A 27366-nucleotide genomic window follows, 5' to 3' on the forward strand; every position below is an offset into this window, starting at 1 on the left:
GTATTCAGGTCTAACAATGGTGGAGAGTACATATCAAAGGAGTTCATTGATTGTTGCAAGAAGGAAGGAATCAAGAAAGAGACAAGTGTATCCTACACTCCTGAACAAAATGAAGTTGAAAGAAAGAACAAGTCCATTATACAAGCTTCCCATGCCATCCTCCATGATCAAAAGTTGCCAAAGTTCCTTTGGGGAGAAGCAACGAATGTTGTCGTATATGTTCAAAACAAGGTGCCTCATCAAGCATTAGACAACAAGACCCCCGAAGAAGTATTCACAAGTGTCAAGCCCGATGTTGGTCATCTTTGTATCTTTGGCTGCCCCGTATACTTTCATGTGTCGAAGGACAAAAGAAACAAGTTGGAGACCACGGGAAGAAAAGGTACGTTTGTTGGATATTGTGAAAATTCTAAAGCATTCAGAATATATATTCCTGGTCAAAGGAAGGTTGAAATTATTGGAAAATCAGAAAGGCAGAAAGATTTTCTCTTGTTGATAATTACTTGTGATTTCTCTGAGTTATTATTATCTTTATTATGTTCTCCTTTTATCTTAGTTCAGCAAGCAATTACCAAAATCAAAACACAAAGATCAAGGACACCAGATGTAGGCGCACAAGCAGGGCAAAACCCCTATATAGGCGAAAACCCATTCAAGAACTCTTCCTTCAATAGATTTATATGACAATGAGACAACCAAGACCTTAACCAATAAAACTTCCTCCTACACCAAGTCAACCTTTCAATGAGATACAACAACCTTCAATAGTCTCTTCCTGTCCAACAGCTTCAACCTAGCATCATCCCAGAAATTTTGCCCCAGCTTCACTTGCAGCTTCAAAATTTCGACCTCCCCAGCAACTACAAAATTTTGGCCCTTCCAACAGCTTCACATGTGTGGGAAAAAGAGAGAGAATTTCGACTTCTTATGCTTGTGAGAGACCTCCTTCTCCTTCGCTATCCTTCTTCTTCTTCTTCCTTGAAATTCACATTTTTTCTGGCCCCAGAAGTTGTAGATCGAACTTGTTGTGTGTGAGTGACAAATGAGGTCGAGTTGCTACCTTTATATAGTGATTTTGTTGCCCAATTTAGGCCGACTTGTCCAGTTTGAGGCCGACTTGGTGGAGGAGGCCTAATTGACCTATTTTACAATAAAATAAATTTCTTCTTTGACAAATAAATCCCAAGAAGGGTTCTTTACAATATGACATGGACAAGGACACTTGACATAAACCCTAGAAGTCTTCAATGGAGACTTTGACCTAAAAACAATTGACCCAAGCATGAAACCCATGCTTTAATAAGTCAATTTCTTTAAAAATAAAATTTATTTTTCTTTCTTTTGATATATACATTGCATTATGACTCAAGTACAATTATGAAGACCACCACTAGTTACATTCTTCAACAGAAATTAGTAGGGATGTTACATTCGATGAACATGTTGCCCTTGGAAAAGCAAGGGACCTTCCTCTGCCTCCTCCTCCTAAGAAGAATGATGATATGGATATTTTAGATGGTCCTTCCGTTCCTGAATCTTAGACAGATATTGTTGATGATCCCATGGAGCCCGTGGATCCCTTAGATCCTCCTCCATGTGATGCTCCCGCCAAGAAAAGGCCACTTTGGCTTCGAGACACATTACAGGATGATGAGAGATGAGCTCCCGTTCGAAGATCATTTAGAGAAAGGAAGAGTCATGTAGGTACCAGGGATATGTTGCAGACATGAGCACTATGATTCAAGTCGAACCTCCCTCCTTTGAAGAAGTCGTAAAAGAACAAGTTTTGAAAGATGCTATGGTCGAAGAATATGAATCGATCATGAAGAATGACGTATGGGATGTTGTGCTGAGACCAAAGGGGAAATCTGTGGTGACTTCAAAGTGGTTATTCAAGATCAAGCATGGAGTTGATGGTAGCATTGAGAAATATAAAGCAAGGTTCGTGGCCCGAGGTTTCTCCCAAAAAGAGGGAGAAGATTATGATGATATATTTGCACCTGTGGCTCGATATACAACCATTCATTCGATAGTTTCCCTTGTCGCAAGTCAAGGATGGACACTTCATCAGATGGACATGAAGATTGCATTCCTCCATGACATGTTACAAGAAGAGGTGTACATTGAGCAGCCACAAGGATTTAAAGTAGAGGATCGAAAGACACATGTTTGTAGGTTGAAGAAGGCACTGTTGGTTTGAAGCAAGCCCCCAAAGTATGGTACGCCTGCATAGATAGTTATTTGGTGAAGTTGGGATTCACAAGAAGCAATTTCGATCCTAACCTCTACTTTAAGGTAGTCCAAGATATGTCGTTGAATTTGGTTTTATATGTTGACGATCTTTCCTTGACAAGTAGTGAGTCCCTGATGATCGAGTGTAAGAGGGAGATAGCCTCTGGATTCGAGATGAAGGACCTTGGACTCATGCACTACTTTCTAGGCCTGGTGAGATTTTCCTTTCACAAGGAAAATATGTTGTCAAACTATTGGAAAGATTTGGAATGGCAGAATGCAAGTCCCAACCCACACCGATGGAAATGAACTTCAAGAAGTTATGTGGAGAGGTTGTAGGACCCGATTTGGCGAATCCATCCAAGTATAGACAGTTGATTGGGGCTCTGATGTTCCTAGTGAACACCTGTCCAGACATATGCTACGCAGTGAATACGTTGAGTCAATTCATGATCGAGCCTCTCCATGCACATTGGATCGCTGCCAAACACATTTTGAGATATTTGCATGGGACGATCACACTTGGTCTGAGATATTATGTCGAAGATGTTCGACTTCATGGATACACCGATGTTGAATGGGTAGGAAACGTTGTCAACAGGAAGAGTACGTCTGGATGTTGTTTTAGCCTTGGATCTACCATGATATCTTGGATGAGCAAGAAGCAGAAATCTATATCATTAAGAAACGTCAAGGCAGAATATATTGTCACTAGCATGGCTAGTTGTGAAGCAGTTTGGTTGAGGAAGCTCTTTGGAGAGCTATTTGAGCAGGTCCTCTACACTACAGTGATATATTGCGACAACAAGAGTGGGATCCATCAAGTAGAGAATCCTATATTTCATGACAAGTCCAAGCACATAGAGATCTGATATCACTTCATTCGAGACATGGTGCAAAGAGGAGTCGTTAGACTCCATCACATATCAATAGATGATCAGATTGCAGATATTCTCACCAAGGCTTTGCCAAAAGGGAAGCTCTTAGTCCTCAAAGAGCAGCTTGGATTGATGGATGTGACCCCTCCTGATAAGGGGCATCGATGATTGAAGACACTGAGCCAGCTCTCCCCCCCTGTTTGAGCTCCCAGGGTGAGGAATTGAGATAGAGGGACCTCTGGACAATAGGGTATCACCCCTATCTGTTACCCATAGGATTGGAGATGTTGCTCCCCAATCTTGGTCTTTGCAAAGTATACCCCAGTTGGCATCATACCCACAAGTTGGGCTTGTTGGGATTGTCCCTCCTTGTTTGGCCAACAGTTTGAGGAGGCTTGGAGCATGTGATCCTCACCTTTTGGTAAGTCGGGTATCTAGCCCAACCTCGGATTATGATGCAGGTGTTCTACCATATGACTCTTGAGAGTCATTGTTGGGAAGATCAATATGCAATATGGTGGGTTGAGATGTGCTCCCCTATATCACCTATTGCTCGATATGGGGTCAGATATATTTAGCTCCCCCATGAGATTCTGGGTTGAGATGTACTCTCGGATGTGGTTTCGAATTGGGATATGCTCTATGACGATGTAGAGGGCGGTAACTTTAGCTCCCTGATGATTCTTCTTCTTTAGATTCGAGAATGTTTCCGCAAATAGAGTTGAGCAGAGATGGGACATGATAGGATGACAAGATAAACATGTTGATCAATGGTCAAATATTGACAAGTGGAATTCTTCCCAGTTGAGGAGTGTTAAATTATGCAACTAGGGTCAAATTACACTTTAGACATCTCATTTGATAGAGATGATGATTGCATTGAATTCTTCTTTTCGAGAGGACCAAAATCGACCTAAAGATCATCAAATTTGGACAAGGGAAAGTGTACTTATGAAGAAAATCCCACATATGCACATTTGGACAGGTCGGCCCTAATGGTAAATTGGTCACCCTTGGAACCCTATAAATACAAGTGACCTCAAGCTCATTTGGACATCACCAAGCATCTTCTTCTTCTCTTCTTCATTGATTGGTTCGCACAGGTTTGAGGTTGGGACAACAAAAGAAGTTCGCAAAGGTCTGAAATTACAAGGTCCAAGGCTCGCATATGTTTTAGGGTTTCTGGGTTACAATCGCAGGCTCGTCACAGGGAAAATTCGACCATAGACGCTAGCTTGCAGGCTCAAGGGAGTGACTGGAAGCCTTCAATCACTCACATAGCTCCTCCTCCATGCGACCGGGAAGTTTGACTAAGATTTGACCGTTGACCAAAGTTGACCGCAATTGACCACAGACAAGAAAAGTTGTTTCTGATATATTCTAATGCTGGAAACATATTTCTTAATGTTATTGGGTTGTTTTGTTGGATGATATTGTATTGGGCTCATTGTACTCTCTGCTGAACATTTTGTGACAATCTAATAGAAAAACAATTTCAAAGGGTTTTTCCCATAGTGGGTTTTTCCCTAGTCTTTGACCAAACCTGGTGTCTTTTGTTGATGTGTTGATTGTCTCCTTTGTCAATGCATTTATTGTTCTATCTTCAATTACTGTTGATGATTGGAAAGACTAATTGTTATTGGAAACACTGCTAATTGAAGTATTGAATTGGGCTAAAGTAATTGATACAACACAGAACAATCTGAAAATTTAACAGGGTTTGTTAAGTCTTGGGATTTATTGTCATGAGTCAAAGAAGTCAACATCATGTTTATAAAACCCTTCCGAGCAATTTGTAATTGTAAACAAAATTCTTTTTGTGTCTAGAAAGCCTTGGAATCTCCAAGAGTACAGGTAGGCCTTGGGATCCTCAAGTCGGCCTAAAGGAGGGAATTCGACCCCTTGAGAAGGCTATAAAAGGAATCAGTACAACCTTATTTGGACACACCTTAGTTTTAAAAACTGGCCGGAATGAACCAGAAACTGGTCAAACCGGCTGAATCATTAGGCAATTGGGTCGAACCGGGGGAAAAAGTCGGTTTAATGGCTGACTTCGCCAAAAAATCACAAAAACGGAACCAAATCAGCCAGTTTATGACGTTATCGGTCGGTTTATTGTCAAACCAACCAGTTCCATCATAAACTGGGCAGTTTATTGCGAGGCCAGCTACGAACCCCACATAATGCAATTTTGTGAGTTTTGAAGTTGTTTTGAGGGAAATTTCGGGTTGTTTTCCTCCAAAAATAACCCCTCCAAGAAAAGCATGCCTACCCTCTCATTTGCCTAACACATCTCAACCCTAGCAATGTTGGCAATTAATGGTAATGTTAAATTCTTAAATTTTTAAATGACTCAAGATGTTTGAGAGTGGTTTCGACCTCATTGGAATTCATATGGAGAAACTAGAAATTTAGATTTCACTCAAAATTCAACAGACTTAATCGTTTTCAGGATTTCATGGTTTGGGGCTTTGCAATGTTTCCATTTGATTCTATCATGCGTGAGGGTATGAGATTGGTATTTGATCAAGAGCATGAAGCCCTTTAAGAACCTAGATGTCGGTGGCATTGATTGTTGAACTTTGTCGATGTTGGTGGTATTGATTGTTGAACTCCTCTACCATGGCCTTAACAAGAATGTGCCCTTCACTCAAAGGAAAACAATTGATTAGGCATGCTAATATTTTTCTACCACATTACAAGGTCGAAGAGATGAACCCTTCAGTCAAACCAAAATCATTGGTTAGGCATGTTAAACTTTTTCAATTTCTATCATGTTATAAGGTTGAGCAATCCAAGTCTAAAGACCTTGAGCTAGATGATGTTCATGTATCTCTTGTTGATGATCCCATTTCTAGTAGCGTTGAATCAATGATGAGTTTCATGAGTGACCATGTTGATTAGTGATTTCTAGTTTTGATGTCTATTTTTGCTACTACTACTACTACTACTACTAAAGTTGTAGAAGAGTTTTAGGAGTCCTCAAACTCTGAGCCATATTATTTATGTAGCTCATGTTGATGATCCCTTGTCTAGTAGTGGTGATGACTTTGATCATGATGAGGAGTGATCATGTTGTTGATCACTAATATGTAGACTTGTAGTAGGTCAGTGGCCCCATAGCTTAGAGCATTGTTTTCGGACTCTAGAGACCATTTAGAGCCTCATTGATTATGTATTTTGTTGTTGATATGTATTGCACTCGGTGCCATTTTGATATATTCACCTTTACATGATATATAGATGAGCAAACCTTGCATATTTTGTCTCTATTGGTTTGGAATCATGGTTTTAAATCTTAAAAATAGTTTTTTTATTAAAAACTAATTATTTCATGTATTTTGCTAAAGACCAGTTCATTGAAATCTGACCAATCCTAGTTTGACCGGTTCCGGTTTGAAACCCGGTTTATTAAGTGGACCGGTCTGGTCATCGGTTCGGGTTTTTAAAACTATGGGTTGGTGGCAAATTGGCTATCCAAGATAGGAGAAAAGTTTTCTCCTATAGGGTTACCCTTTTTTGGTGGGTGATAATCCCAAGGTGGAAGTAATGGTAGAATATCAATCAAATAGATGCCCCATAAGTGTGGACGCCCACAACAATTAGCATGGAAAAATGTAATAGATGCATTAATAGGTGGAGTGCTCAAGTGGATGTCCTCATCATGATCATGAATGAAGTGTAATATATGCATCAATAGATGAAGTACTCAAGAGGAGTGTCTCATAAATGCTCAAACACCAATATACAACCAATCGCAAAAAGATAGCCAATAAAACCCTCAAAGTGGCATGTATGGCTACAAAGTGTAACAACCATCCATCAATCAAGGTAGATGAAGTGGATCTCAAGATAAGAGGCTGACAAGCATAGAATAAACATCACAAACTAGAAGCCAAGTCATCAAAGACCCCAACAACCTCCACACATGTGCAACAAGTTACAACCATTATCGAATGGTAAATAGCCTCGATCCATGAGAAATGTTAATTTTCTTTGACCCTAGCAACCTGGAAATTTATTAACCTAGCAGATCACGCATATCTATTAAATAACAAAACACGGCTAGGATTTTAACATAAACAAAATAATTAGTAGAAGCAAATTAAATCAAAATTTCATGATCACATGCACACAAATTTCTACCCTTCAAAATTGGTTCTTCATTTAAATAACTCAAAACTAACAAGGGCTCCATTCCTGGGATAATGGCTCACTTAGGAAAATGCATACAATAAGAACCTCAAATTGATCCCACTGATCAAGCCCTAGATCTGTCATTTGATCTGCTTCGCTGATCTAGATCTTCCTTGTTGCTCCTTGCACCTTCCTCGAACCAAGCACACTTGAATGGAAATCCTTCTCCACCCAATCATTGAGATGTCTTTCTCTTAATGTGTTGTGCTCACTAGATGTGTTGATGTCTTCTCCCTTAAACTAGCCTTCCTTTTATAAGTTTGAGTCATTAATTAAATCCACAACCCTAATCTCTAGTGTCCACAGTGATTGATGGTTGAGATTAAATCTCAACATCACTTGAGATCAACAGTTGAGATTCATCTAGTTCACTAATGCAAAAACTTTTGCATTTCATTAAATTAACTCATTTTATCTTATAAAAGTCAATTACTTTAATCACTAAATAATTGTTAAAGTTAAGGGTATATTAAGCAACTTTCACATGCCTAGACACTTAGGCAACTTTTGCATGCCTAGACACTTAGGCTTCTACAAAAGAACTTGCCCGAGCTACAAACATTAACAAGAGATGCCTTCACATGTGTGCAGGCAAGGTAGTGATCCATGAGACTGAAGAGAGCATTCATCATAAATTGCAATCTCAATACCAAAATAGAACAATAAAGTCAAGTGCTCTAGTAATGAAGTCCACCTGTGCAACAATGACTGGGTTGGCCACTCCAACTATGCAAGCCTAAAAAATCATGAAAGAGTGGAAAGCTCTATGAAAACTAGTATCTATCACATCATTCATCACCATAACACCACAATAGACACCTCAAACCCCAAGGTGCCCTCACTCTAAGTGCCATCAACATCCAAAGGATAAAAACCATCTGAATGTTGTGCCAAGTGTTGATATCCATAAGAAAGTGGAGCTCACCCCAAGAATGAGTGTCTATTTGATCATAATCGTAGGGTCATGATAGACACATAAAACACTAAGGCACCATCACCTAGGAGTGTGATGCCATCAGCCAGGCTAATGTCATTCTAAAATCCTAGGTTGCTCCATTATGAAGTCCAAATGTACAAGAAGATGAGCACTCTAAGAGATTGATTGTCTATTGCATAAAATATCACTATAGAAACATAAGACACTCCAAGAGTTAGGGTGCTCCTCTACAACATTCAAGTAGCATGGCATGCAAATCTATGTGGCAAGAAGATGGGCACTCGATGAAGGTGAATGTCTATCTCATCACACATCATCATCAAAACGTGGTAAACATCTCAAGTGTTAGCTCCTCCACAAGACCATATCAACAACGCCATGACCAAGCCTTCATGCAAGTATGCAATGAACCATGAAGCAAGCAACTAGCACCATCATCAAGTGAGCTGATCCATCCAAATAAAGTATGCAATATCAAGATATAGTGCCAAGGAGTATAACACAATTACAATCTAAGCATCAAGTATGACCATGAAGATAAAACCATGCATAGAGATGAACCACCATACCAACTACTACATCAACATTTAGCATCCTATGTATCACCATGATGAAGTAAGAAGATCCACAACCACCAATTATCTCCAACCAAGATGTGCTATCTTCAAGCAATGTAATGACCCACCTCGAGTTATAGGGAACATAGAAATATTAGCATGCATACAAGACATGCATTCGATAGCTACATATGCATGCATCACATATACTGCACTAGTATATGCACTAATCAATTATAAAAAGTCCAAGTATATGGTCATAAGTTAATTATTGAAGTACTGAGTAAATACCTAACTCACCAGAATATAATGAATGTATTGTGAGGTAAAAGTTATATATACCACCATTATAATATAACTAGTATATTGTTCAAAGGAAAGTAAATGCATTGGCTTATGCAAATAAAAGAAAATTGTATTATATATATTATTTATTATATTAACAGGGAGAAATTATATATATTAGCTAAAAGAAATATTAACTAAAAAGAAGAATATTTATTAATTAATTATTAATTGTTTTGTTTTAGAAAATATAGATAAAGTAACAAACTTTAATTAGAATATAAGTCAATAAAGGGAATTGAAGTAGAATTGTTAAATTAGAATATATATATGTGTGTGTGTGTGTATGAAACTCTTAAGACTTCATTGCCTCATAAACTCATTATTTTTCCATATGACATTATTTAAGGGTAACCGCCTCTTGAAATCTTTTTGATATGTCAGATCACTAACTAAAGGAAGGAAACCTTATTATAATTGAAGGACGGTGAAATTTTGGGGTTATAAGAAGGGGAAGGAGGTCCGGACAGGGGAATGATTCCAGAGGGAATCGAAGATGAAGAAGACGAAGGAAGGAATTCTGGGAGAACCACAATTGGGAGATTTGAGTTATTGTTCTTGGAATTTTGGGCACGGGAGCTAAAAGACCTCCATTTTGAAGGCTTCTAGATCTAGGAACTGTATAGATTGATCCTAGATAGGCTGGTGTTGATTTGAGGTAGCATCGGATGTGCTCTAGCCACGAAAATTGGTAGAGAGACTAAGGCACATGAGATCTCCAATACCCAGAAAGGGTTTAGGCAGATTCTAAAAAGTTTGGGAAATATTTAAATAATTAATATTTTTAATGGAGTCCTTAAGTCTAAACTTAGGGAAGATAAAACATTAACTTAAATTAATATAAAATTGTGTTAGAATGGTCCAAAAGTCATGGATCAAGCCAAATCTAATCTTAGGCATTGATTAGGGACTTAATCTCGACCGTTGATTTGTCAACCAAAAAAGTATAAGAGGAGGCTTGAGGGTCACTTGGAGAACACACCAAAAAATCAAGATTTCGACTTTCTGGGGCTGGGTTTGCTAAGAAAGTTGAGAGAGTGATCTGGAGTTGCAGCTGAGGGGCAGTGAATACAGAATTAGAGAGGCAGAGATAGTGCCGGGAGGCTCAATGCAGTAGTCGGGAAAGCTGATGTAGAGGGCAGAAGCCGGAACTGCCGGGAACTGCTAGAACAGCCAGGGAAGCTGACACAGAGGGCAGAACTCGGAACTGTCAGCAACAGCCGAAACTGCCGGGAAAGATGACGCAAAGCGTAGAAGCTGGAACTGCCAGGAACAGCCGAAACTGTCAAGAAAGCTGACGCAGAGGGCAAAAGCCGGAACTACCGAGAACAGCCGGAACTGTTGGGAACTGCTGGAACTGCCAGGAACTATTGACGCAGAGGGCAGAAGCCGGAACTATTGGGAAAGCTGACGCAGAGAGTAGAAGCTGGAACTGCCGAGAACAACTGGAACGGCCGAAACTGCCGGGAAAACTGACATAGAGGGCAGAAGCCGAAACTGTCGAGAACAATCGAAACTGCCGAAACTGTTGGGAAAGTTGACGTAGAGGGCAGAAGTCGCAACTGTCGAGAACAACCGGAATTGTCGAAACTGCCGGGAAAGCTGACGTAGAGGGCAGAAGCCGGAACTGCCAAGAAAGATGACACAGAGGGCAGAAGAGGCTGACGCAGTCCCTAGAGGTTGATGCTGGGGTTTTTTGTGGGGCAGATTGGAGCTGAGGAGCTGCCGGAGCGTTTATTTGGGGTTTCAGCCGAAGCATCTATCTCCGAAGGAGAGGTACTAATGCCGAAATTTTTTCTCTGTTGGGTGAGCCGGATTTGGCACCCAGATTGTATTCTGAAACTGCTTAATAAATCAAACCCTCAGATAGTTGCACCGGTTTTCTCGCATTGGGTTTTTCTGGGGACATTAGTCCAAAAGTAACAGTGTCATTTGTGTGTTTGTTTCTGTTTCCTTCAGTTGATGATCTATAATGTGTTGAGCATGTACTTGTGTTTATTTTCAGTATTTACATGGTAAATAACTTGTTAATTAATCAGAACAAGTAGGAAGGAATAAATCAGAAAGTACATGGAGGGTTTCTAACTGTTAGACTTAGAAACTTCAACATGATATCAAAGTGTGGTTGCAAATCACAGGAGAACTGAGGACATCGGCCAAACAAAGCAGCAACAGCAGAAAAACAGTTGTCCCGAGTGACAAAAGTTGTTCCTAGCCGAGTAGCAGCAAGGAAGGGGTGACGCAGTGCCTGCGTCATCAAGATTGAGCCAGGAAGAGGCGGCGCAAAGGCTGAGAGAGGCAAAGGCAGGCTCACGCAGAGCCACGCAAAGGCCAGGGGGGATGATGCAGTTGGCTGAGGAAGTTGATTTGTTGGTTCCGGGATTGCGCAGAGCCTAAGAGATCTAACCTTCAGTTTGCTGGGGTTTAGGAGGCTATGGGTAAGTTGCAGAGTGGAGCTGGTGGGGTACTGTAGTCAGGGCAGTACCTAATAGGGCAAGGCCAAGGTAGAGGGAGTCGCTGCTGAGGTGGATTTCTAGCCAAAGAATCCAGATCAGTGTTGCAGTTGCACAGACGATTGGGAAGAGGCATCTCAACATTGGCAGAAGGGTTTCCAGAAGAGAAATCGAGGCTCAAAGGAGTCATACCAAGAACTTCCAGGAGGGGAGTAGAGGAGCAGCGAAATGGCACTACACGGAGTAAGAGACCAGGACAGACTAGATGAAGCCTCAAAATTCGTAGTCTGGAAGGCCAGAATCTTATCCGTGCTACACAGGAATCGTGTCAAACACTTCGCCTAGAGGACAATAGTTATCCCAGTTGACCCGGCTGATAATGACAAGTATGAGTTGACCCGGCTGATAACGACAGGTATGAGTTGACCCGGCTGATAACGACAGGTACGAGGATGCAATGGCAAGGGCTAAGAGTATCATCCTTGACCAGGTCAAGGATCACATAGTACCACATATTGCCAAGAAGAACACAGCACAGGAGATGTGGGAGGCCCTAACCAAGTTGTATCAACATACTTCCGTGCAGAGGAAGATCCTACTAGAAAATCAACTGTGATCATACCAGATGCAAAAGGGAGAACAGATCGACCCATTCCTTGGTCGATTGAAGGAGATCCGGGATCAACTAACTTCCATAGGGGCAACGCCGGATCTAGAATTGATGGTGAGAACAGCCCTAAACGCAGTCTCAGAAGACTGGGAGGTGTTTGTCCAGAGCATACTGGGCAGGGCGACCCTTCCAGATTGGGAGGAAATGTGGGTTGCTCTTCGCCAAGAAGAGATCAAAAGGCTAAGCAAGGCGGGAAGCAGTGGCAAGGGGATCAGAATCAAGGAGGAGGAGGAAGATGTTGCCCTAGCATCTGAGGGAAAGCAAGAGAAACAAAAGAAGAAGGACCTCTCCAAGGTCAAATGCTTCCACTATGGGGAGCTGGGTCATTATGCGACCCAGTGTCCAAGGAAGAAGAGTAAGGGAGAGGCCTCCGAGACCAAGGCAGCGCCAACAAGGGCAGAGAAGGAAGTGGAGACAGATGATGATCGTGCCATGAGTGCTCACATGCCACTTCAGAAGAAGTGGGGAGACATCGACTTGTAGTCAAACGGAATACAGGCGATAAGGGGCAGGATCCTTGAGGTACCCAGCCTCTTGGATTATACTTTTCTACGAGAGCCCCGAAGAGGAGTAGCAGTATTAGCAATGTCAGTAGAGATGGATGCGGATGGAGTGACAGAGGGGGTTACAGTGCAGAATTCCCAAGACAGCACGAGGCTAGCAGGCTGCAACAGTGCGAGAGGTACGGGAGTGTTGCACCAATGCAGAATGGCATAGAGAGGTGTGCAACAGTGTGAGATGCATGGATTTGTTGCAATAGCGCAAAGGTCAGAGAGAGAGCACTTCTCAATGACAGAGGGAGCTTTAGCATCAGGAGTGTTTCTAGCCTGACGGAGATGTCAGAGTTGGGAGATCAGTTACTATAGTATATTGAGGGGGGATAGTATAGGGTACAGAGGGAGGTACCCAAGGGAATAATGTAATAATGGAATGGGCCATAGTTAATTGGTAAGAACCATGGTAATGACCCATGGTATTGTATGTATGAGGCCTATATAAAGGCTAGAGACTCTCAATTGAGATATGTCAAGGATTATAGTATGGACAAGCATATGGCTTGTGGAGTGTTCTCTTTCCTTCAGGAGTGATTGTATGGTGTTCCCTACCTCAAGGGTTTTGACATTAATAAAAATCTGAAGTTTATCTATTTCTATCTTGTTATTTCTGGGTATATTTGCTTTATCATATATTTGTAGGTCAGATCCAATATAGGGCAACACCATACAATCACTCCTTAAGGAAGGAGAACACTCCACAAGCCATATGCTTGTCCATACAATAATCCTTGACATATCCCAATAGGGAGTCTCTAACCTCTATATAGGCCTCATACATATAATACCATGGGTCATTACTATGGTTCTCTCAATACCATATATCTAATACCATGGGCTTACCAATTAACTATGGCCCATCCCATTATTACATTATTCCCTTGGGTACCTCCCTCTGTACCCCATACTATCCCCCTAGGTACACTACAGTTACTTACTTCTCAGTAACTGAGTTGTAGTGTAGCAGTTAGCAGTGGTAGTGCTATGAATAGCACGATGTAGCATGATGAAAGGGGTTGCAGTGCAGACGCAGCAGTGGCAGTGGCAGGGCCATGGGTAGCAGCACGGATGCAGAGGGAGTTGCAATACGGATGCAGCAATGGCAGTGGCAAGGCCATGGGTAGTAATACAGGATGCAGCAGTGCAGAGGTTGTTGGCCAGCAAGCCTAGCATCAGCACAGGGACCGATGCCGGATGATCAGAGTGATGCTCAATGAGGAGTATTACTAGAGCACAATCCTCACTAAGAGAGAGTGTTGATTTGGGGTAGCATTGGATGTGCTCTAGCCATGAAAATTGGTAGAGAGGCTAAGGCACATGAGATCTCCAATACCCAGAAAGGGTTTAGGCAGATTCTAAACAGTTTGGGAGATATTAAAATAATTAATATTTTTAATGGAGTCCCTAAGTCTAAACTTAGGGAAAATAAAATATTAATGTGAATTAATATAAAACTATGTTAGAATGGTCCAAAAGTCATGGATCAAGCTAGATCTAATCTTAGTTGTTGATTAGAGACTTAATATCGGCCGTTCATTTGTCAACAAGAAAAGTATAAGAGAAGGCTTGAGGGTCACTTGGAGAACACACCAAGACATCAAGATTTCGACTTTCTAGGGTTGGGTTTGCTGAGAAAGTTGAGAGAGTGATGTGGAGTTGCAGTTGAGGGGAAGTGAATACAGAAGCAAAGAGGCAGAGATAGTGTCGGGAGAATCAGTGCAACAGCCGGGAATGCTGAAGCAGAGGGTAGAAGCCGAAACGGCTGGGAACAGTCGAACTGCCGGAACAGCCGGGAAAGCTGACACAGAGGGCAGAAGTTGGAACTTCCGGGAACAGCCGGAACTGTCGGGAACTGCCAGAACAACCGAGAAAGCTGACAGGCAGAAGCTGGAACTGTCGGGAACAGCCGGAACTGTCGGGAACTGTGGGAACTGTCGGGAACTGTGGGAACTGTCGGGAAAGCTGACACAGAGGGCAGAAGCAGGAACTGCCGAGAATCGCCAGAACTGTCGAAACTGTCGGGAAAGCTGACGTAGAGGGCAGAAGTCGGAACTGCAAGGAACTACCGGAACTACTGGGAAAGCTGACGCAGAGGGCAGAAGAGGCTGACGCAGTCCCTAGAGGCTAACGTTGGGGTTTTTCGTGGGGCAGATTGGAGTTGAGGAGCTGCAGGAGTGTTTATCCGGGGTTTTCGGCCGAAGCATCTATCTTCGAAGGAGAGGTACCACTGCCGACATTTTTTCTCTGTTGGGTGAGCCGGATTTGGCACCCAGATTGTATTCTGAAACTGCTTAATAAATCAAACCCTTAGATCGTTGCACCAGTTTTTCCGCGTTGGGTTTTTCCAGGGACAATAGTCCAAAAATAACAGTGTCATTTGTGTGCTTGTTTTTGTTTCCTTCAGTTGATGATCTGTAATGTTTTGAGCATATACTTGTGTTTATTTTCAGTATTTACATGGTAAATAACTTGTTAATTAATCAGAACAAGTAGGAAGGAATAAATCAGAAAGTACATGGAGGATTTCTAATTGTTAGCCTTAGAAACTTCAACACCTGGGAGGACAAAAGGGTCAGTTTGGTAACGGGAGCAGGAGCAACAATAGGCAGAAACACCTTCAAACGAAACTTCCAGAGAGATACCTGCAATTGTATTGTTAAATTCCAGCTAAAATTCACTGTCTGGTTGAACTTGGTATAAGTCTTAAATTAAATTTTGTTAATTGTAAAATGAGGGCTTTTACAAGAAAAAATAGAAGGTTAGTATCTCTAGGCCATCAGCATCCCCATAAGTTACCCCCGAAAATCTGTCACGCGATGAAAATCACACATTTACTATTCATACAAATATGAGGGGTAACAGGCCTTGGATAGAACTAAATTCACAGAACTAAAAGTGAGCTGTCTCTCTATTTATTGATCATTATCAGATATTGAGGTCACTTAATCAACTCATTTTGAATCAAAAAGTAAACTCTTCTATACAATAACATGACTACACTTGATTCTTTACTCGTTAAAAAAGGAAATATTTGTGGTGCATTATTTTATTCCCTTTTTGCTTCTGAAAGGAATGATCAATACACGGACAAATACTAGAGATGAGAAGACTAATATATATACCTCTTCATACTTGCCTTTTCCGAGTGTGAACTCAATCAAAGACTGCTCATAAGGATGTAAGTTCTGGCTGCGAGGAAATTTCTCCACATAATTTTTCAAGGGATTAGCTAGCTCCTGACATGAAGACAACAAATCTTTATGTGCAGTTGAACACCTTGATGTTGAAGCACATTAATTTACTATCTAAAACAAAGTTACTAACAGTTTCAATAATGTAAAATCAGAAACTAAAACTTTCAAAGAAATAAAATCAGATTATTAACTTTCATCAATGCATCTAGCTGCTTTGCACCTCGATTCCGTTCTCTCTTTGCTATATTTGCAATACCTAGAATTCATTTAAATAAATGCACACTTAGAAAGGTATCATCAACCACCTAAATATGAATATGAAATAAAAGACACAACAACTAATGGTGCTAGCAAGCTCCTATTCTTATCTTTCATAAGACAAAGTAATCGATTTCTTGTGTTTTTGGCATGTTTGAATACCTTTTGTTGGACCAACCATCTTTGTCTTCCTCATTGCGGAAAAAAGAATATCCTTCGAGGGGATCACCATGGGAAGATTTTGAAATGCACCAACTTCTTGATGTTTTTCCAACTTTTGGCTCTAGAAACAAATAAATGCCAACATTAGCCCGGCAAAGGAATGCATTTCAGTTTCCTGCCGATTTTCATTTCATCACAATATCAACGCAGGCAAGCCACAAACAACAATATATCTATTCTCGATAACCTATTCCATAAAAATTACTTAGAATGCAGCTGCAATAAAATTAAGGACCGAAAACATTGGATCTGTGTCAATTATTCTAGGTCCTGTAGATTCTATTGATTGCCAAGAAACATATAAGACTTTCATTTCATCTTTCTTTCAAATTTATTTTTCGAAGAGCATGTTAAAGTTTCTGACCAGCCAATAGTTATCAAATGACATTTAAAGAAATGAATTGAAGATTATTTTTGTTAGTCATTCACAGAGTCAAACTCTTCTTTGATTTCTTACTACTATTCATTGCTCCACAACAAAGGACACAAAAGAAAAAATCCCCAGAAAAGACAATATCAAAACTCTCAAACCACCATTTCCCCAAGCTTATCTTCCCCTTATCCATGGGACCATTGACAATCTATCTAGAGTTCTTAAGAAGACAAACAACCACATTGTTTTCAAACCCCTTAAAACCTTTAAGAACACTTTTAGTTCCATGAAAGACATAACTGATCCTTTCCAACAAGGAATTTATGAGATACCCTATTCAATCCGCATCTCCTATATCAGACAAACTAGTTGACCCATCCAAACTGAGCTTAAAGAATATATTGTTGGTATCAGTGACACTTGTGTACACTGTAACCAAATCAGCGAACATTCCTCTCATACAAACAACACATCTTCTTCGACAATCCAAGGTCCTTGCCAAAATCCAGCATTGTTCCACCCACTTGATCAGCAAAGCCCTTGAAATCAAAAAGAACCCCAATAATATATGTTACAGCTCATATTGTAAGAGGTTCCACTTTGTGATTTTCATCACATTTGTGGAGATTTGCAGCTGGTATCTTGGAGTTTTGGGACCTACTTGAGGGGATTCATCTTCATGGAGCCCTTCTCTTCATTGCATTGGATCATTTGTTGGAAGTCTTTGGTTGGGGTGTCTCACTTCTCCTTGGTTGGATGATTATGCTTGCTGATTTGGTGGTCTTCTCACATGTGCTTGCCTTGTTGATCATGCCTTGGTTGCATATTAATGGTTATGGAGCATGTTATCTCATTATGGTGTGACTGTGGTCTACTTGTTTATCTTGGATGAGCTACATCTTGTTCTTGGATAATGGTTCTAGCCTCCTAAGCGGTTAGAGGATGGTGTTAGGAGGTAGATGTTTCATTATATTGTTAGTGTTGCCTAGTGATTTTTGCATGGTGATGTTGTATTATTGGTGTCACTACGAAGGGGTTGTTCTTACGCTTGATGTGTGGTGGGGGCATACTTGAGGATTGGATGGTTAGCATCTCTATTGTCCCCTTATCTTATGATGCTGATGTGGTTAGATGATTGATGTGTTGTGGTTGTGCACTTTGCCTCGGTGGCATGTCCCTAAGTGACATGACTAGACATTGTAACATTTGTTAGACATCACCTAAGTGGAATGTGCTTGATGATGTTAGTACCCTCATTGATGTTCTTCTTCCTAAGTTTGAGTTAGATGGGGGGGTAATACATGCATCTTTGGTAATCAAGCCTTCTCCTAAGTTTCATGAGGTATTAATCATCTCACAGCCTTTGGTGATGTAGGCTCAAACCTAGGTGGAGCTTCTACATTATCATTGTGTTGTTATCATGGTGGACTTTGCTGGGGGATACATCTAATTTCCATGTACAACACTTGTTGGAGTACACACACACCCCCCAACCATTGGCACACATGTCCATGTTGATTTAATCAACTAGTGACTATTGGGAGGTTGAACTATGATTTATTTCAGCATTAACCATTGTGCAAACATGTTGAGGTTGATGTTGACTAGATATGAGGATGCATGGCTCCCTTGTTGGAATGCCCTAGCAGTTTGGGTTGAGTGGACATTGTGTTGGCTTCATAATGGCATAGAGTGTTGGGAATACACTCACTTACACATGGTTTGTTGCTCGAATGGATGAACCTGGCCATGGTTAGGGCTCCTTTTCGCTAGCACCCAAGCTCTTATGGATGATATTCACACGTGGAGGGATTACTTGTAGCATAGAGCATCGTATTACCTTGAGCACTCCCCTTCTTAGGCCCACACTTGGAGGCATTTACACATTCATCATCACTTCATGCATATTTTGATGGGGTCATTCTTCTCCATGATGAGTTGGTTGGTTTCTTGATGACTTGGCACATGGTTCATATCACATTTGACTTACTACATTGGTCAACACGTGCCATCTTAGAGACTATTTTGCATACATGTTGAGGCATATTATTAGATTAGAAGGGGGTCATCCCTTCTTTTATGTGGAGATGATTGAGAATTATTGACATTCCACATGTTGAGGCCCCACACCATGGATCCACTTTCTTGACTTGAGGATGAAATACCACATTACAAAAGATATAGAAGAATCCAAACTCTAAACCTAGGGTTTGTTACCTACCACCAGTGGGTGACACCCATAGGAAAAAATTTCTCCTAGATATGTCTCCAACCAACAACAAGCAACCCCTTGCAGCGACCAGATAGCTCGATGTGCCACCTAAGCCAGCCATTCTATCACCTCGCCCATCTGTTATGATCATACGTATGAAGGTGGGCCTTCTAACCCCGAAGGTATGGATTTTCATTATGCAGTTGGTTGTTTCTGCTTGCTTTCTTGGACACATTAGGACATGGATTAGTGGGGGGATTCGGTGAAAAAAATGGGCTAGGTTTGTACTCTTGTTCTCTTGTCCCAGCTTGGTAGTTAGTCATGAATCCTAGTCCCATGGGATCTCCTTTATTGGCTACTAGCTTTAGGAGTGGCACAACATGGGAAAACCCGATTTTAGTTGCGTCGTCCCATTTCCTGACGCCATATGATCCGAATTGGATCCATGAAGAATTATCAAAGTGCCATGACTGTATCAAATCAGGACAAACTTCGAAATTATGGATAAAGAGCGATCAGGAAAACCTTTGGACGATGGCAGTTTGCAGCCAGCGAGAAACGACGAAGACCTCGATCAAAGTGCACTAACCGAGGCCCATGGAGACCGCGCAGGAAACAGAGGGCATTTCTGATGCACGATTAGCGCTTAGCTGGGCAAAACCCCTCGAGAAGGAAAGGCCTCGAGCGCTCGGTCACATGGGAAGCCGGGAAACCGTGGGGAAAGCGCTAAGGTGAAAGGCGGGACCTGTGCTCCAAAAACCGGCAGTATATATCGGAGGCATCTGTTTGGTCAACTTAGAGTGTCCTAAATTACTATATTAATTTTCAATCCGGGAGTCGTAAACTATTGAAGTGTGGCGCACTATATGTGCAAGATAACCTATTTCTTACTTTTTGTCGTTTTTTATTTTTTATTTTGTTTTGGGGGTATTTATCTTTATTTATCTCCTAATGTGAAATGGAAATTCTAAAAGACAAGTATGGATATAAATGTTCAAGGCAATTATGTTCTTTATAATGATTTCCAAAACTTCAAACTTCAGAGGGTCTTAGAACATACTAATGATGAAATTAATTCTTAAAAGAAAATGAAAATGTGCCACTATTCTAATCAAACAAACAGTGAACTATTGATCATGAAACCATTATCCTTGCTGCTGTCTAAATACAAAAGAAATGAATTAAGCTGCTGCACTCAAAGAAATCCAAAAATTGCAAGTAAAGTAAAACTAAAATCAAATTACATCAATTCATAGTCTGACCCCTCGCCAGTTAGTCCAGCTATGGCTTTCAGAGGTAATCATCAACAACTTGAGCAATCTGATATCTAATTGCAGAAAAGTAAAACTAAAATCAAATCACATCAATTCATAGTCTAACCCCTCGCCAGTTAGTCCAGCTATGGCTTTCGGAGGTAATCATCAACAACTTGAGCAATCTGATATCTAATTGCAGAAAAATAAAACTAAAATCAAATTACACACTCATACTTCAATCCCTCGCCAGTAGTCCAGCTATGGCTTTCAGAGGTAACTGACAATGATATGAGCAATTTAATATCTAAGCTAACTAATAAAGCAAGGAAACAAAACTGAAATCAACAAAGCAGAATTGGAATTAAAAACTAGGAAAAGCAAAGTCAGCAGAGAATTAATCCCATGTCATTAGTCATTGTGAAAATTATATGCAAATGCCCGCGCTGTCTATTCTATCCTGAAACATACACACTGATCAGCGTTAACAACAATGTACAAAGCATGTAAAATTATGAACAAGAATGAAGCGTTAGTACCATAGTAAATGAAATATACATAAGTGAAAAACTGTGGAATATATGTAACGGAATTAAAGAAACACTACATAAATCTGTACAGCAATAAAAGAACAAAACCTCGGCGTGTGCAGGGGTCCTCTACACAACCTCGGGCAACAGCTATCAATCAAGAATTACGCTCACACAACCATGTAGAAACAAAGTCTTCTCATATATTTCAGAACGCAGTCACAACAATGAAACTAATGTCACGGCACAATGGGCTTTTTTAACAGCAAAATTATATTCAAAAGACTAACTCCTATGCATATAGAAACGCATTATTTATAACAAAAGGTTACATAACTGTTTTCCTATAAACTACGCTGACAGAGGACACGTAAACGACAGCGTCCATGGATTTAGCATCATGCTGCCGAGATTATGCAATCTATTGAAAACGGCTTGTTGGATTCACATCGTGGGCAGCCTACAGGTGTCATCGTGCCTCCAGAGATCTAAAAACGGCCACGAAAATATTTCACGTGCTTGGAAACGGAGTCCTGTTGTCGTAGGACTCTTCTATTTGACCACGGCTTCCCCTGATGAATCTGACTGAGCCAATAGGACTCGGTCCATGTCCAAGTCATTTCCAACTTGTCCATGTGGCTCGCTTTGCCTGATGACACCTGCAATGTAGACTTTAACAAAAACAGTTGCGGAAAGTTGAAGCAGTTGCGGAAAGTGACAGGATTCCGCAGCTCAATGAGCAAAAATCTAGTTCAAACAGCAGACACAAAACATAGTTAAAAACCACTTTAAATGCTCTTTTATGATTAATATGCAATGATGTTGATAGCTTAGGAGATCCAGGTGAATGGAAAGAGTCTGGAAAGTGTATAGGAAAGATGCAAATTTAGGGCTCAACATACCCCACTGTGAAGGTGTTGCATGTCCCCATGCAACCAAAATTTTGATCATCCTCTCTTCAATCGATATGCTCTGAGACCTCCGCCAGCACATCCAACCCTCTTCTCCTCTTCCTTGGTACTGCTAACATCCTAGGCTTCCTCATCAAGCATCTGAATTTGAGGTTGATAAGTGCTTTACTCAACCTCCTGCACTTCTTCTTCAATTTCATGTTCTTTTTCTGCCACAGCCCAAGATGTAACATAGTGTTGTCATGAATGATCTTGTCCAATCTGCTTTGTTCCCTTAATGTTTCATTTTCATTTTTAATGTGTCTATTTAAGACCTCCAATTCAAAAACTTCTTGTTTCAACGATTGGACTAGAGCTTCTTGTGTTGTGTGAGGCTAAGTGGATGAATTGCTTGGACCTGTGGCTATCTTTTCCAAGGATTCTATATAATCATACATCTCTTGCTGATTCGGGTCTATTTCGAGTGTAGTTTTCCTTGGGTTGACCCCAAAATCCTGTTGAGAATCACTGATTTCCAAATCTGGCCGAGAAGGGCTTATGTCAAAATCTGACTGTGAAATGGAAGTATGGTGTGGGCTACGATCAGGAGAGGTTGTTGGAGGCTGCTCCGGTGTTTCCCCTCCCAAGTCAATAAAGTGGGGTCCTTTGGTTTGCATTGTCCTTAATTTCCCTTTAAGCCTGGAGCTTCTCCTTACATGCTGTGGACTAGTGTCTTTTTCCTCCCTACTCTGTTTTTCTTTTCCTTTCTTCTTGGCTGCAGCTGACTGTTCCTGAAGGTGAACTAGTCTTTCAGACAATACTTGATGGTCTTCTTCTGAGGAAGGTTCTGGGGTTTGATGCACAGCCTCAATGCTTCTTTTCCCTTTTGATTTTGTTGGCTTCTTACCCTCAGTCTTTTCCTTCCTTCTTTTAGATAGTCTTTCTTCTCTACTAGTTTCTTCAACTATGTTAGTAGGAGTACTTTGAATTTTATCACTTGTTCTCTTTCTTCTGCTTCTCCTTGATGTGCTGCTTTCAGGGGTTTCTTGTGGATCTTTAAAGAAATTTCTGATCAGAAACTGCTCCCATGTGTCCTTCTTTTCTTTCAATTGTTTTTCTATCAAGATTTTCACAAGGCCATGGTGATACAAGTGTGGTTCTATGTCCCCCAGATTCTTTTGGACGGTTACAGACATCTTTTTCAAACTGTTCAGTAAAAAGTAAGGCAGATTGAGGGTTTGGTTTTCTAAGAAATTCATCAACAACCGGGTGTGATACATATACATTGATCCAAAACGTCCTTCACAGGTAATGAACTTTTGAATAATCAACAATAGACTGGCCCACTTCTCTTCTAAAGCATGGACAGGGATTCCTCGTTTAAAAATAGTTACATCCATACCTGGATTTCGTAGGATAACCCTCCAAGCCTTCTCGTCAAAGCTCTTGTTCTTGAACCAGCGTTCACCCTCCTGCGAAAATTCTGTAGCGGCTTCTATAGATGCCTCGATGACTGTAAACTTGAGGTCTCCAACTTCCACTTCCAGGCCATTAAAAAACCTCCCAAAAGTCTTTGTAATCTCCTTGTTGTAGCCCTTGAATTTTTTAATAAACCGTAGCCACCTTGCCTTCTTCAATATGTTTTTCACTTGCGGGTATCCTTCCATAAACTTGGGCCCTTCCGGTTCTGCCCTCAACAACAGACCCATCCTTCCTTCTGTCTTAAAATTCGTCTGCGTGAGTAAGGGTTTTAGCGGAGGTGAGACGGCTGGGTTAACGGTGGTGAACAGGGTTTATGGAGAAGAAAACAGTGACTGTAAATGGAAAACAGAGAACAGGTAGTGGGAGTGAATTCACGGAATGGAGCGGAGACTTATATGAACAAGGTGGAAATGCAACCGTGGCTTCAATAAAATAGTAGGGGAGTAAAGTGAACCCGGCAGAATTTTAAACTGAATGGCTGCGAAGTAGATGTAAACACGTTTAAGAAATGGCTGCGGAATTTGTGCGGCGGAGAGAAGCCATGATCAAATCAACCACCTCCCATAATTACAGGTGGAGTATCAAAGTACAGCCGAACACGAGTTAAAACCAGAGGCTTGATCATGAGGCCATTTGGAAATAAATGCAAGACTTGTGGGGGAATCATATAGAGATCGTGGAACGGTTATGGAGCTATCAACGCCAATCATTGCATATAATGGAGCTATGGTTTTATAACTATGTAAAAATGTGCTTTGAATGCTATTTGAAATAAATTTCTACTCATACCTTGGAATTCTTGCCATTTTTTTGTCCATTAATCTTTGATCAGCTGCTCCTTGTTGATGCTTTTAAGTGCCTCATGTCTTCATAATAGGTTCTTGGTCATACCTGCATTTGATTTCATGATTATGTAACTAACATCTGACTGTCAGTTTTGAAAAACAGAGTGATGGCTGCGGAAACTGCTTCTGGCTGCGGAAACTGGGTTCAGCTGCGGAAACTGGCACAGCAATCATATGACTGAATGGAGATGGATAGATGATAACTGACTGAATGAAAATGGTCATGAAAAAAACTTTTATTGGCGGAATGAAATGAAATGGATGAAATGGAGTGGAATGAAATAAATTGGAGTGGAATGAAGTGGAATGAAATGAAGTGGAGTGTCACAAAAGTGTGAAATGAGAGAGAATTTTTTTTTTGAAAAATATAGGGCGTCAGGAGTTCCTGATTTTCGCCCTGTATTTTCTGTATAAGACTGCCAATCAGTGATTGGTTTTCAGGCTTATACATTTTATTTTTATTTTTTTAGAAACAGAAAGGAACAAAGGCTAGGCTGGTGGAGAAGAAGGATTCTTCTTCACCAGCCTTATTGCAGAACTATCTTGAAATATTTTGACAAATTCCTCTTTTGAGAGTGGCTTATGATAGATCTTTAATCTGTGGCCATTCACAATAAGAGGAGTTTGATGTTCATCAATGGTTTTGATTCTTACCGCTCCATTGCTAAAGATTTTGTCAATCTCATATGGCCCAAGCCAATGAGTCTAAAATTTTCCTTTAAAATCTTTAAACTTGGAATCAAATAGCAATGCCCAATCTCCTTCTTGAAACTTTTTCTCTTTGATGTATTTGTCATGCCACTTAGCTCTTTGATATTGAACTAGATCAGTTCTTAGAATTGCCTCTTGTCTGATCTCATCTAGCTCATTCAACTGCTCCATTCTGTGCTTTTGGGCTTCTGATAGATCCATCCCCAACTGAACTGCCATCTTGAAAGTTTTGACTTGGAACTCAATGGGGAGCAGGACTTCTTTCCCATAAACAAGTTCATAGGGAGAATGTCCTGTTGTATTTCTCCATGTAGTTTTGTAGGCCCACAAGGCTTCAGGAAGCCTTTCTGCCCAATCTCTTCTGTGTAAATGAACAGTTTTGGTGATGATGCCTTCAATAACTTTGTTTGTAGACTCCACTTGACCATTTGCTTGCGGATGGTAAGGAGTAGATTTTCTATGCTTGATCTTGTATTCTTCCATCAGCTTCTCCACCAGGTTGGATGTGAATCGACTTCCCTGATCTGTCACAATTTCTTTTGGAACACCAAAGTGAGTAAAAATATCCTCCTAAAGAAAACTAACAACTGAATTTTCAATAGCAAAAAATAATGTTTTGGCTTCTACCCATTTAGTGACATAATCGGTACATACCAATATATACTTTTTTTGTTTAGATGGTGGGTTAATAGGTCTAATGAAATCTAAAGCCCATTTTTCATAAGGTTCGATGAGTACCTGTGGTTGCAATGGCATTTCATTTGAAATGGTAGGTTTCCCTACTCTTTGGCAATTGTCACACCTTTTAACATATTGTTTTGCATCTTTGAAAATGAATGGCCAATAATATCCCAAAGAGAGGATTTCATAGGCTGTCCTTTTGTCAGCAAAGTGTCCGCCACATGGTTCATCGTGACATGCTTTGAGGATATCAGGCATTTCATCTTCCCTAACATATCTTCTGATCACAAGATTTGGCCCTGTTTTAAACAATTCGTTAGAAATCCATGAATATTTTGAACTCTCCTGAATAATCTTTCTTCTTTCACCAGGAAATAAATGTGGAGGCAGTTTCCATGTAACCAAATAGTTAGCTATATCTGCATACCAAGCAGTCTCAGTAGTTACTGCAAATAAATATTCATCAGGAAAATTATCCTCTACAGGAGAATCTTCTTAGTATTTTGAATCCTAGACAAGAAATCAGCTACTGTATTTTGTTTCCCTGGTCTATCCAACACAGTAATATTGAATTCTTGTAAAAGTAAGAGCTACCTTGTAACTCTGTCATTAGTAACAGGTTTTTTCATTAGATATCTAATTGCAGAATGATCAGTATGAATAAAAGTTTCATAGCCTGTTATATAATGTCTAAACTTATTGATTGCATGAACAATAGCTAAGAACTCCTTTTCAGTCACAGTATAGTTCAACTCAGTGGGAGTTAAATTTTTACTAGTATAGTAAATGGCATAAGGAACTAAATCATTTTGACCCAACACAACCCTTAAAGCTGTATCTGAAGCATCTGTAGAAATATGGAAAGGAAGTTTCCAATTTGGTCCTCTCAAGATAGGTGCTTCAGATATTCTTGTTTTCAAAGTTTCAAACGCTGATTGGCAATCAAGATCCCATTTGAATTCACAGTCTTTTGTAAGCAATTTGAAGAGTTGAGATGTTATTTTAGTGAAGTTCTCTATAAATCTTCTATAGTACCTAGTAAATCCTAGAAAACTTCTAACATCTTTTTGACAATTTGGAATAGGCAACTTGGAGATGACTTCAACTTTTGAACTATCAACTTTAATCCCATCCCCTGAAATGTGATGTCCCAAAACAATACCTTCAGTAAACATCATAAAGCATTTTTCATGACTTAATGAAAGGTTTGTTTCTTTACATCTTATAAGGACTTTTTCCAAATTCTCTAATGCCTCTTCAAACGAATTACCATAAACTGTAAAATCATCCATATAAACCTCTACACAATCATGGATTAGCTCAAAAAAGATTCCTAGTACTGCTCTTTGGAATGTTGCGAGTGCATTACCTATTCCAAAAGGAAGCACTCGATAAGCAAAAGTTCCCCATGGACAGGTAAATGTGGTCTTATCTTGATCTTCAGGTGCTACCTGAATTTGATTATAGCCACTAAAACCATCCAAAAATGAAAAGTACTTTTTGCATGCTAATGTATCTAATACTTGATCGATAAAGGGCAAAGGAAAGTGATCCTTCAAAGTTGTTTTATTCAATTCTCTGTAATCAATGCATACCTTCTATTTACCATTCTTTTTAGGTACTAAACCAAAGGAGAAACCCATCAGCTATCTGAAATTGGATAAATGAAGTTTACATTGAGTAGTTTTTGGAGCTCTTCTTTCACTATCTCCCTAAGGTTTGGATTCATCCTTCTCTGAGGTTGTCTGATTGGTCTACTGTTTTCCTCGATGTAGATGTGATGAATGCAAGTCTTAGGGTCAATACCCTTCATATCAGTATACCGCCATGCAAATGCAGTAGAATGTTTTTCAAGATTTTGGTTAGCTCTTCCTGTTGTGACTTTTCCAAAT

General features: G+C 40.3%; 1 protein-coding gene across 2 annotated transcripts in view; it reads right to left on the bottom strand.

Moving 5' to 3' along the window:
* PDE318 (P-loop containing nucleoside triphosphate hydrolases superfamily protein) overlaps positions 1-27366 on the bottom strand; it is a 334365-nt gene that overhangs the window by 200346 nt on the left and 106653 nt on the right. For both annotated transcript variants that reach the window (XM_089416137.1, XM_089416136.1), the window contains exons 3-5: positions 16438-16558; positions 16209-16273; positions 15946-16059 (exon numbers count right to left, since the gene is read on the bottom strand). In XM_089416137.1, the coding sequence (XP_089272263.1) occupies positions 15946-16059; positions 16209-16273; positions 16438-16558 (300 nt within the window). The remainder of the gene's footprint in view (positions 1-15945; positions 16060-16208; positions 16274-16437; positions 16559-27366) is intronic.

This window comes from Pinus tabuliformis, chromosome 3_2 (assembly GCF_031772625.1).
Source record: "Pinus tabuliformis cultivar Carrire ecotype Pingquan chromosome 3_2, CPIR1, whole genome shotgun sequence".
Taxonomy (NCBI): Eukaryota; Viridiplantae; Streptophyta; class Pinopsida; order Pinales; family Pinaceae; genus Pinus; species Pinus tabuliformis.